Raw genomic sequence first — 13,089 nt, forward strand, 5'->3', positions numbered from 1 at the left:
CAATTGCATTTCTGTTTTTTTGCAATATAAACAAATCATTAAATGCATGAGTGAACTAGCTGGCAAGTAAATTATGAAGTCAGATTGTGCCAAAGGTAACTGCTTGATGGATTGTTATTGGGAGTCCACAGGCTGAGCTGAAAGTCTCATTCCTCTTGCTTTTTTTTGTCATCACATACATTTGTAATGAATGAACTTCTGTTTCAAAATTATATATTTGATTTATATTTATAATCAATAATAAAAGCTGAAAAGACATTACATTAGAATTCCAGGAAATTCTTATCTTGTCTACCCTCTCTCTGTTCGCCTTGCCATCCTCCCACTGGCTTCATCCCTACATGTCTCCTATCAACACATCCCATATCACTTGCAGGCAGGAATAATTGCATATGACAAGCTTGCTGATATTTTCCATTATAAGCATTGACATGGGAATTTGTGATGAAAGTATAAAAAAGTACAACTATAAATGGAGAATAAATTACATCTAAAATTCTTGTTTGACTATTCCCACCGCCTTCTAACACCACTTCACCTGAAGAAAAAAATTGATCTGGACTCCTTTGCAAATCCATTGAGAAATTAACTATTATTTATTTAGAAGACTTTGATATGAGTATTATAAGAAACCTGTTCTTTAGCCTTTGATTTCACCTTTTCGGTCTACTGGTCTAAGCGGCTCATCATTACTGGATCTGTCCATTTCATAAATTAATCCAAAGCTTTGCTCTTCACTGTTATTCTTGGCGGCATATTCAAGGCTTTTATTGCAGTCTTTTCAAATCAATATCCCTGCTGCAAGTTGACTAATGATAAAACCTTCTTGTATTTAGATGCAGTTCATCTGGGAGAAAAATTAAGTCTTTCATATGTGTGGTGGTATCTGTTGATATAACAGTAAGGACCAAAATTGGTGGGAACATAATGAACATAAACAACCGATAGATCAGACAAGCGCACTCTCAATTTTCACAGTTAACTTTTTTTGGCTCAAAAAATTGGTTTTATTCCTCAGTGTTCGTAGTCTGTACATAATAGCTAAATAAAAGTGCAAATTTAAAATATATGAACAAAACATGCAAATCTAAAATCTCATGATCTGTCTTTTCTCTTTACAAATACTGATGAAGGTTTTGTACGTTTCCGATTATTTTAAAAAATATATATCAGAAATAACTTGCTAATCACAAAAATGGCAAGTAAAACTGAGAATTTTTACAAGATGTTGAGTGCCAAAGGATTGGTCCCATCTCATTTGCTTGCAGGGTTCAGAAAGACAAGGAAAGACTGGAGCCACAGGACAGCGATTAAAAGAAGCAACAAAGATCAACCTCTCATTGTCCACCTTGGGTAACGTTATCTCCGCTCTTGTTGATGGTAAAAGTACACATGTGCCCTACCGTAACTCTAAACTGACGCGTCTACTCCAGGATTCATTGGGAGGCAATTCAAAGACTATGATGGTGATTCTTTTTCCCCCTCCTATTGATAAGTATGGTGCATTGAGAATAATTGATGCAACTTTGTGTATTTCGATTTAATTTAAACAGCAAACAACATATACTTTGGCAGCTAATTGTTCCTATAATAGGTATCTTGTTTTAAAATGTGACAAAATAAGCTGTTGTTTGATTCTTCTATTGTTAAGAGATTGTTGAGTACTAAAGGTTAAATGGATTTTGTGGGAAAGCATGGTTGAGGTAGATCAACCATGATCTTGTTGATTGGAGCAGGCTCAAAGGGCCAAATGGCCTACTTAGCTCCTGTTTCTTAGTTAATACTTGTACTATCTATGGGCTAAACGCATAGGATTATGTAAAATATATGCAGCACAGAAATAGACTATGCACCCCAACTGCTCCAGGCTGATATTTATGCTACACTACTCTTTTCCCATCTTTCCTCACCTAACTATATCAGCATAATTCTCTGTACCCTTGTCCCTCATATGTTTGTCTTGTCTCTCCCTAAATACATCTATGCTATTTGATGTAATCGCTCCCCTTGGTATCTGATTCCATGTTCTCACCACTTGGAGCTGAAGAAGTTTCTTCTGAATTCCCTGTTGGATTTCTTAGTGACTATCTTATATTGATCAGCTCTGGTTATGCTCTTCTCCATAAATGGAAACATTCTTTATCCAATCTATCATTATGTTCATAATTTTAAAGACCTATATTGGATCATCCTCAGCCCCCTTTTTTAAAGAGATTTAATTTCCTGATGTACGTATATATGTACCCACACGTTCCTATTGTTACGCTTGTAAATTTTCTCTGCACCCTCTTCAGTACCTCTGTGTCCCTTTTTATAATGTTGTGAACAGGACTGTATGCAGTACTTTTGAGTGTGATCTGACCAAGGTTAGGAATATTGGGGAACATAGGAAGTAGGAACAGGATTAGGCCGTTTGGCCACTTGAGCCTGCTCCACTATTAAACTAGGTCATGGCTGGTGGTTTACTTCAATGCTGTTTTCTCACACTATCCCTTTAACCCTTGATAGCTTTAATATCTTGAAATCTATTGATCTCTCTCTTGAATGTATGTATGATTGAGCCTCCACAGCCCTCTGGGGTAGAGGTTTGGTATACATTTAGCATAACCTCCCTACTTTTCAATTCCATCCTCTGGAATAGATCTTAGTGCTTGTAATGTAAATTGTGAACAGTAATGGTGTCAACACTGGTTCTTGTGGATCGCCACTAACGTCCGCTACAGAGCCTTTATTCTCACTTTCTGTCTTGTCAGTTAGCAATATATTCTACCATCTGTCCTCTGATTACGCATTCTTTTGCCTCATTCATTAGTCTGTTATGGGGCATTTATCAAAGACCTTTTGAAAATGTCTGATAAATTGCATCTAGTGCATTACCATTGGGCGTGAATTTGCCACGCCATTGCACCCGGTGCCGATCTCATTGCGCTGGGAGCATCGCGGGAGAGACCCAGTCGGCAGGTGCAAAACCCGAATATGATCCAGATAATATTTAAATGAGCAATTATGCACGGCCTGTTTGAGACCACATTCTCTCCAGTGCCCACCAGCTGCATCGGTGAGGTCTCAACCAGATACCGATTAGTACTGATTTCCACAAGCGGAGACCAGGCGTGATGGACGCTCCAGTGTCTGGGAGGCCATTGGAGAACTCTGGGTGGTCGGGGACAGGGCAGGGCAGTCTCTAGTATCCTGGCAGTGCCAGCGTGGTGCTTTCAATGTGCCGGGACACTGGCTAAGTTTGACAGTGTAACATGCAGGTTGGCATTGCCATGGGTCAGGGCCCAAAGGGGTGCCATGGCCGTGAAAAGGGGGTGAGGGGGGGGGGCGGCATGAAGGGGCGTCATAAAGATTGAGGGTTCTGAATGGGGGAGGCCCTCACAAACAGCATAGTGGTTTGTGCTCACTGGTGGGGGGTATTGCAGGGGGGTGGGGGGGAAAGGGGTAAAACCTATCTCTACGGGGGGTGGCATTGTCCATGGCCGGGAGTGTCGGGGACCTTCAAGTTCATTTAGAGATGGAGGCACCCTTTCAAAATGACTCCCCGATCTGAGGAGCCGGTTTTGCCAGGGACTTCAGCTCTCCATTACTGAAACAATTTCTAAGTGTGGGCTAGACCAGTGAGATGCTGCACAAGGCCCACAAAATGACTTGTGTGGGTGTATCCAGGTCTGGATCTCACCCAAAAAGCCGGTTGGAAACGTCCCGCCAAACTCGGCCAAAATGACACTTAGGGCGAGGTTCTCCCAACAAGGACAAAGTCTCCTAGCGAGCGCGTTTAGCCACGTGTTTCCCGGCGCTCGCACTGCCGAGAAACACCATGGCTATTCAGCGCGACTTGCGTTTCATAAGAGGCCTGGATGGGAAACGCGCGGCCAAGACCGCACATAGCCCCATTTTGTACAGTGGGAAACTCAACTCGCCGGAACTCCCCATTGTGGCAAGAGATCGGGAGGTCATATTTTTTTTTTTTTAAAAATAATTTTTATTAAGGTTTTCACAGAATATCAGTAACAAAATGAAAAAGGAACCCACAAGGTTAAGTACAAAACACAGTCCAAAAAAGCAACCCTCCATACCCCCCTCCCCCCGTACATAAATAATAAATTTACACCCTGACTTAACACAAAGCAAACATAGCAAATATATAGATCCCCCAGTGTAAATAAACAAAAATAAAGTAACCCCCCCCCCCCACCTACCCCGAGTTGCTGCTGCCATTGACCAATGTCTACCGTTCTGCCAGGAAGTCTAAGAACAGTTGCCACCGCCTAAAGAACCCTTGTACCGACCCTCTCAAGGCGAATTTCACCCTCTCCAAATTAATAAACCATATCGTTGATCCAGGATTCCACGCTTGGGGGCCTCGCATCCTTCCACTGAAGAAGAATCCTCCGCCGGGCTACCAGGGACGCAAAGGCCAGAATACCGGCCTCTTTCACCTCCTGCACTCCCGGCTCCTCTGCCACCCCAAGTATTGCGAGACCCCAGCCCGGCTTGACCCTGGAATCTACCACCCTCGACACCGTCCTCGCTACACCCCTCCAAAATGCCCCCATGCCCAGAACATATGGGTGTGATTCGCTGGGCTCCCCAAGTACCTAACACACCTGTCCTCGCCCCCAAAGAACCGGCTCATCCTTGTCCCGGTCATGTGTGCCCTGTGCAGCATCTTAAACTGTATGAGGCTGAGCCTCGCGCACGAAGAGGAAGAGTTCACCCTCCCCAGGGCATCTGCCCACATCCCTTCCTCGATATCCTCTCCCAACTCCTCCTCCCACTTACCTTTCACCTCCACCACCGAGGCCTCCTCCTCCTCCTGCATCACCTGGTAAGTTTCCGAGATCTTCCCCACTCCCACCCACCCCCCCCGAGAGCACCCTGTCCTGTACTGTGCGTGGCAGCAGCCGTGGGAATTCCACCACCTGCCGCCTGGCAAACGCCCTTACCTGTAAGTACCTGAAGGTGTTCCCCGGGGGGGGAGCCCATACTTCTCCTCCAGCTCACCCAGGCTCGCGAACTTCCCGTCCACAAACTGGTCTCCCAACCTTCGTATCCCTGCCCTGTGCCACCCCGAAAACCCTCCATCTGTTCTCCCTGGGACGAACCGGTGGTTCCCCCGTATTGGGGTCCACACCGAGGCCCCAACTTCTCCCCTGTGCCGCCTCCACTGCCCCCAGATTTTGAGGGCAGCCGCCACTACCGGGCTCGTGGTATACCTCCTTGGAGGGAGCGGCAGCGGCGCCGTTGCCAGCGCCCCCAGACTCTTACCCACACAAGACGCCGTCTCCAGCCTCTTCCATGCAGCCCCCTCCATCACCCACTTGCGCACCATCGTTGCATTGGTGGCCCAGAGTACCCACAGAGGTTGGGCCGTGCCAGCCCCCCCTATCTCTACTCCGCTCCAGGAACACCCTTCTCACCCTCTGAGTCCCTCGCGCCCACACAAACCCCATTATGCTCCTGTTGACCCGCCTAAAAATGGCCTTCGGGATAAACACGGGGAGGCACTGGAACAGGAACAAAAACCTTGGGAGCACCGTCATTTTGACTGACTGCACCCTACCCGCCAAGGACAGCGGCAACGCGTCCCACCTCTTGAACTCCTCCTCCATTTGCTCCACCAGCCTTGTGAAATTCAGCCTATGCAGGGCCCCCCAGCTCCTGGCCACCTGGACCCCCAAATACCTGAAGCTCCTCTCCGCCCTTTTTATTGGGAGCTCGCCAATCACCCTCTCCTGGTCTCCTGGGTGAACCACGAACAGCTCGCTCTTCCCCATGTTGAGCTTGTACCCCGAGAAATCCCCGAATTCCCTGAGGATCCTCATTACTTCCGGCATTCCCCCCACCGGGTCCGCCACATGTAGCAGCAAGTCGTCCGCATAGAGCGAAACCCTATGCTCCTCCCCACCCCGCACCAACCCCCTCCAGTTCCTCGACTCCCTCAGTGCCGTAGCCAGGGGTTCAATCGCCAGTGCGAAGAGCAGGGAGGACAGGGGACACCCCTGCCTCGTCCCTCGGTGCAACCGGAAGTACTCCGACCTCCTGTTCGTGGCCACACTCGCCATCGGGACCTCATACAACAATCTAACCCACCTGACAAACCCCTCCCCAAATCCAAACCTCTTCAGCACCTCCCACAAGTACCCCCACTCTACCCTATCGAAGGCTTTCTCAGCGTCCATCGCCACCACTATCTCTGCTTCCCCCTGCCTCGCCGGCATCATGATAACGTTCAGAAGCCTCCTCACATTCTCGTTCAACTGCCTCCCCTTCACGAACCCCGTCTGGTGTTTGTGGATGACCTGCGGCACACAATCCTCAATCCTCGTGGCTAAGACCTTCGCCAGCACCTTGGCATCTACGTTTAGCAACAAAATCGGCCTGTTAGACCCACACTGCAGGGGATCCTTGTCCCGCTTCAGGATCAAGGAGATCAGTGCCCGGGACATCGTCGGGGGCAAAGCCCCCCTCTCCTTTGCCTCATTGAAGGTCCTAACTAGCAACGGGCCCAACAGGTCCATATATTTTTTTATAGAATTCGACCGGGAAACCGTCTGGCCCCGGTGCCTTCCCCGCCTGCATGCTCCCTATCCCTTTGGTCAGCTCCTCCAGCCCAATCGGGCCCCCAATCCCGCCACCAGTCCCTCCTCCACCTTCGGAAACCTCAATTGGTCCAGAAAGCGGCCCATCCCTCCCTCCTCCAGTGGGGGCTCGGACCGATACAATTCCTCAAAGAAGTCCCTGAAGACCCCATTGATGCCAACCCCACTCCGCACCACACTCCCTCCCCTGTCCTTAACTCCCCTGATCTCCCTAGCTGTGTCCTGCTTCCGAAGCTGATGTGCCAGCATCCGGCTTGCCTTTTCCTCATACTCCTAAATCGCCCCCTGGGCCTTCCTCCACTGCACCTCCGCCTTCCTGGTGGTCACCAGGTTGAATTCGGCTCTAAGTCCACCCAGCTCTAAGTCCACCCAGTGCGGGGTGTGATCCGAAATGGCTATCGCCGAGTACTCTGTATCCTCTACTCTCGCTATCAGCGCCCTGCTCAAAATAAAAAAGTTGATCCGGGAATAAGCCTTATGGACATGTGAGAAGAATGAAAATTCCCTAGCCCCCGGCCTTGCAAATCTCCAAGGATCCACCGCATCCCATCCTGGAGCGATCCAGTGCCGGATCCAACACCGAGTTAAAGTCGCCCCCCACTTCCAAGTCTGGGATCCGACCCAACATGCGCCGCACAAAACCCGCATCGTCCCAGTTCGGAGCATACACATTGACCAGTACCACCCTCTCTCCCTGCAGCTTACCACTTACCATTACGTACCTACCGCCATTGTCTGCCACAATGCTCGATGCCTCGAACGACACCTTCTTTCCCACCAAGATCGCCACCCCTCGATTTTTGGCATCCAGCCCCGAATGAAACACCTGACCTACCCACCCTTTCCTCAATCTTACCTGGTCTGCCACCTTCAGGTGTGTCTCCTGGATCATGACCACATCCGCCTTCAGCCCCTTCAGGTGCGCGGGCCCGCTTGACCAGCCCGTTCAGTCCCCTTACATTCCAGGTTATCAGCCAGATCAGGGGGCTACCCGCCCCCCCTCTCCTGGCAACTAGCCATAACCCCTCCTCGGCCAGCCACGCGCCCGCACCCCACGCCCGGCCCGTTCCCCACGGCGGCAGACCCCCATCTCTACCCCCCCACTTGCTCCAGCTCCCCCTTGATCATAGCAGCAGCAACTCAATACCCCCCGCCCCCCCCCCGGCTAGGACCCATCCTAGCTGCTTTACTCCCCCATTGCACTTCCGCAAGTCAGCTGACTCCTACTGACCCCGGCCACTCCCGCCTCTCCTTCGACTCCTCCCATTGTATGACACAGCCTCCTCTTCCATTCCCCATCCGCAGGCTCTCCTCCTCCCCCTTCCATCCCAAATGCGGGAAACCGCCCTCGCTTCCCCGCCCCGGCCCTGCCCCCTCCAGTCTTCAGCACGGGAAAAAGCCCGCGCTTTCCACCTACCCGGCCCCGCCACCTCTGACGCAGCTCCTTTTCCAGGCCCAGTCCCCTCACCCCCAACTCAGGCCTCCCCCTCCCCCGCGGGGCCCCATCTCACTGCCGGCCATCCACTGCTGTTCCGTTTGCTTACCCCCCTCCAAGAGCCCCCCTGACCAACCCAACCAAAACAGTGCCCAACCCGCCCTAACCACCCTCACCGAACCAGAAAGAAAAAAGCAAGAGCAAAGGACCCCCCTCAAAAAGTAACATATCAACTGCAATCCCCAAACGCCCATCCCGACCCTCGGTCTGTGTCCAACTTCTCGGCCTGAACAAAGGCCCACGCATCCTCCGGAGACTCAAAATAATGGTGCCGGTCCTTGTAGATGACCCACAGTTGCGCCGGCTGCAACATGCCAAACTTCACCCCCTTCCTGTGCAGCACTGCCTTCGCTCGATTGTACCCGGTCCTCCTCTTCGCCACCTCCGCACTCCAGTCCTGGTATATTCGAACCTCCGCGTTCTCCCACCTGCTGCTCCTCTCCTTCTTGGCCCACCTGAGCACACACTCACGATCAGCGAACCGATGAAACCGCACCAGCGCCGCCCGCGGAGGCTCGGTAGCCTTGGGCCACCTCGCCAGCACTCTATGGGCCCCTTCCAGCTCCAGGGGCCCCTGGAAGGACCCCGCTCCCATCAGCGAGTTCAACATGGTGACCACATCTGGCCCCTCTGGGAGGCCCAGAATCCGCAGGTTCTTCCGCCTCGACCGATTATCCATCTCCTCGAACCGCTCCTGCCATTTCTTGTGGAGCGCCTCGTGCGCCTCCACCTTTACCGGCAAGCCTAAGATCTCGTCCTCGTTGTCAGAGATCTTTTGTCGGGCCTCGCGGATTGCCACCCCCTGGGCCATCTGGGTCTCCAGCAGCTTATCAATAGAAGCCTTCATCGGCTCCAGCAGGTCCGCTTTAATCTCCCTGAAGCAGCGCTGGATAACCTCCTGTTGCTCCTGCGCCCACTGCATCCACGATGCCTGGTCCCCGCCCGCCGCCATTTTGTTCTTCCCTCGCACCTTCTTCGGGTCCACCACCACTTTTTTAGTCGCCCCGCTCCTGGTAAAAGCCATATACTGTCGGGGAACTATTGTACTCTCCTTCCCACAGCGGGAAACGTCGAAAAAATGCCATTGGGGGCCCTGAAAAGAGCCCAAAAGTCATTTTTTTGCGGGAGCTGCCGAATGTGCGACTTAGCTCCGCATAGCCGCAACCGGAAGTCCTCCAGGAGGCCATTTTTACAGGCCCCCAAAATAATCCCCGAGCCCGAACGTAGTAAAGGAGGGTCCCCGGCCCCATCGCGTGCGTTCAAAAAATACCATCTTGGCAGTGTCAACTTGGCATCCTGGTAGTGCCATCTGGGTAGTGCCAGGCTGGCACCAAGGCAGCACTGCCAGGGTGTCAAGCTGTCACTACCAGGCTGCCCAGGTGACACCAGCAGTGCCAGGTCACCACCCAGCTCAAAGCGCATACAGCTGGGGCCACCAATCCCGTTAGAGACTCCCACGAGTGCCGTTCCGCCTGGTCCCCGTTTGTGAGGCTTACGGCTTTGCTCTAATCCCATTGTGGGCAGGATTCACATTGCAACGTCTCATGAGATCATGCTAAATTTCGCAAGGTGTTGCGGGCTTGGAAGATTCTGGGGGTGGAGTCTCCCGTCTTTCAACAGCCACGCTGAGCTGTAGCGAGAGATTTTCGGGCGCAGGCTGGCCGTTGGATTGCTCCCTCTGTCATTTTATGGGAGAATTGCGCTCATTGTCTACATTCTGCCACCACAAAATTCAGTACGTTTGGTCAATCAAAAGTTCCCTTTTAAAATCCGTTCTGACTATTCATTATTATATTTTCACTTTTGGATGTATTTTAATATATTGAGTAGGGATTCTATTATTTTCCTACCACGGATTTTAAGTTGGCTGGTCTAAAATTCCCTGAGCATGTTCTGTCATTCTTCTCAAAGTTCATTGTAAAGATAAAAACCAGTGTAGTTAGTTGAAGTGTTTGGTTGAACTATTTTGTTCACTATTTTATGAGCTATTTTGATGTCTGCATTTTTCAGAAGGTTTTAATAGAAGTTGTCATTTTTTAAAAGGGTGGAAGATTTATTTTACTGATGAAGTTTAGTTACTCCGATATGGGTTTCCCTCAGATTCCACTTTTAATGACTTTCTTGTATCACAAACCACCACCAGCTAAACGAATGAGTAGTCAACCTAATACAATGAAGAAAGAAAGGTACAGCACAGGAACAGGCCCTTCGGCCTCCAAGCCTGTGCCGACCATGCTACCCGTCTAAACTAAAACCTTCTGGGGTCCGTATCCCTCTATTCCCATCCTATGCATGCATTTGTCAAGATGTCCCTTAAAAGTCACAATCGTCCCTGCTTCCACCATCTCCTCCGGCAGCGAGTTCCAGGCACCCACTACCCTCTGTGTAAAAATACTTGCCTCGTACATCTCTTCTAAACCTTGCCCCTCGCACCTTAAACCTATGCCCCCTAGTAATTGCCCCCGCTACCCTGGGGATAAACCTCTGACTATCCACCCTGTCAATGCCCCTCATAATTTTGTAGACCTCTATCAGGTCGCCCCTCAACCTCCGTCGTTCCAGTGAGAACAAACCGAGTTTATTCAACCTCTCCTCATAGCTAATGCCCTCCATACCAGGCAACATCTTGGTAAATCTCTTCTGCACCCTATCTAAAGCCTTCACATCCTTCTGGTAGTGTGGCGACCAGAATTGAACACTATACTCCCAAGTGTGGCCTAACTAAGGTTCTATACAGCTGCACCATGACTTGCCAATTTTTATACTCAATGCCCCGGCCAATGAAGACAAGCATGCCGTATGTCTTCTTGACTACTTTCTCCACCTGTGTTGCCCCTTTCAGTGACCTGTGGACCTGTACACCTTGATCTCTCTGACTGTCAATACTCTTGAGGGTTCTACCATTCACTCTATATTCCCTCCCTGCATTAGACCTTCCAAAATGTATGACCTCACAGTTGTCGGATTAAACTCCCATCTCTCCGCCCAAGTCTCCAAAAGATCTAAATTCTGCTGTATCCTCTGATCGGTCCTCATCGCTATCAGCAATTCCATCAACCTTTGTGTCGTCTGCAAACTTACTAATCAGACCAGTTACATTTCCTCCAAATCATTTATATATACTACGAACAGCAAAGGTCCCAGCGCTGATCCCTGCGGAACACCACTAGTCGCAGCCCTCCAATCAGAAAAGCAACCGTCAGCTTATGGGGACACATCTTATCTGTTTGACACCTCCTTACAGCAAAAGAACTAAGTTTGACAGTCTTAACATGCAGATATGAACTTGCATCATTTTTCTATTCACATTTTTTTCCTTTATCAGTGTGCAAACATTGGACCAGCAGATTACAATTATGATGAAACCATCAGTACTTTACGATATGCAAACAGAGCAAAGAATATCAAAAATAAAGCCAGAATTAACGAAGATCCTAAAGATGCATTATTGCGTCAATTTCAGAAAGAAATTGAAGATCTTAGGAGTAAACTGAAAGAAGGTATAGACCCATCATGTCGAGGACCATTGAGCTACCAATGAAATAAAAACCGTGATTAATTGAAATTTTTAATGATTTGCAGGGGAAGAAATCTCTGGTTCAGAAATTAGTGGCTCTGAAGACGATGATGAAGAAGGTGAAAGTGGAGAGGGAGGGGAGAAGAAAAAGAAGCGGAGAGGTAGACACTTGAAATAAACTTGAATTATGCCCTTATTTGGTAAATAATGGAAATGGGGATCAAGGGTTCAAATGTAATTTTATGGTAAGCTTTGTTTTATGATAGATTTGCAGTGGTCAGTAATAATTAGTTTTCAAGTCTTATTTTGTCTCTACCTTCCCTATTTGACCTAATTTAAACTGGGAAGGTTGAAGCCTCAACTTGTTTAGTTATTTAGCTCCATTTAGTTTTTTAAAAATGGCATCAATATAAAGTCAAGAAGTGGAACTGTGCTGCTGTTTTGATGTGGTGTCTTTATGTCTGGAATATGTTTTCTTTTCTTTCTCTGGTTGTTTCTTTCTCTGGTTGTAGGGGTTTGTAGGCAAACATTTAGTTTCTATTCCTAGCTGTCTAGCTGTAGTTTGAATATTCTTTTTTAGTGGTTTGATACAACGAGTACCTTGCTGCACAGTTCCTGTCTAAAAGACTTTAATGACAAATTGGGATTTAACGACAGATGATTTTTATTTGCAGATTTTATAAAACTAATTTCAAATTCTAAAACTGCCATAGTGGAATTTGGACTTGTTCTGTTTGTCCAGCCCTCTGCATTACTCATCCAATAACATGACCACTATTATACTTTGAGTGACAACCACTAAGCTGTCACAACTTTTCTGTTTACATACGTCAATTCAAGTATAATACTTAGTGCCTAAATATAAAAGAGAAATTATGGTATATTCTGGAGAATGGAGAGAAGTCGACCTGTGGAATTTAACTGAGGCTCAGGAGTTTAAATGGCTCGGACCTTAATTTTGGAACAATGGACTTGTTTCTAATGCTCACTGTTGCTCACCTGCCAAAACTGAATCGGACGTAACATTTGGGCTCCAGGTTTGCATTTTAGTCTACAATTTTATAAGGGATGTTATGGGTTGTTTAAGCAAATTTTATGTGAGAACCACAGTTCAATTAATTTCTGTTTCAGTTAATTATCTTGTTCCTGATAATACCATCTACTTTTTAAAATTTCTGATCGGTTTGGTTTGTTTCTGGGTAAGAGTTCTGAAACACAATATTGGCTTTAACCTTTTTTTGATTTTTTTTTTTTTTTTTTTTTAACGTTAGTCTTCACTTAAGTCTTCATTGCTTGACTGTCTGAAATGCAGAAAGTAATGATTTCCATAGAATTTAATTTGTTTCTTTTCCCTCCTGTGTTCACATGCTGCCTACCTGTCTCTCGCTAACTTCTTAATTCAAGATCAAACAGGTTTGTGGCTCTTTTTTTTTTATTTTCCTATTCAATGGACTTTTTTTTGTAAATATTTT

General features: G+C 48.1%; 1 protein-coding gene across 1 annotated transcript in view; it reads left to right on the forward strand.

Moving 5' to 3' along the window:
* The window catches only part of kif3a (kinesin family member 3A), a 112,219-nt gene that overhangs the window by 43,811 nt on the left and 55,319 nt on the right, over positions 1-13,089 (forward strand). The window contains exons 7-9 of the mRNA XM_072512631.1: positions 1,269-1,466; positions 11,426-11,600; positions 11,683-11,778. Coding sequence (XP_072368732.1) covers positions 1,269-1,466; positions 11,426-11,600; positions 11,683-11,778 — 469 coding nt within the window. The remainder of the gene's footprint in view (positions 1-1,268; positions 1,467-11,425; positions 11,601-11,682; positions 11,779-13,089) is intronic.

The sequence above is a fragment of the Scyliorhinus torazame genome, chromosome 7 (assembly GCF_047496885.1).
Source record: "Scyliorhinus torazame isolate Kashiwa2021f chromosome 7, sScyTor2.1, whole genome shotgun sequence".
In the NCBI taxonomy this organism is placed as follows: Eukaryota; Metazoa; Chordata; class Chondrichthyes; order Carcharhiniformes; family Scyliorhinidae; genus Scyliorhinus; species Scyliorhinus torazame.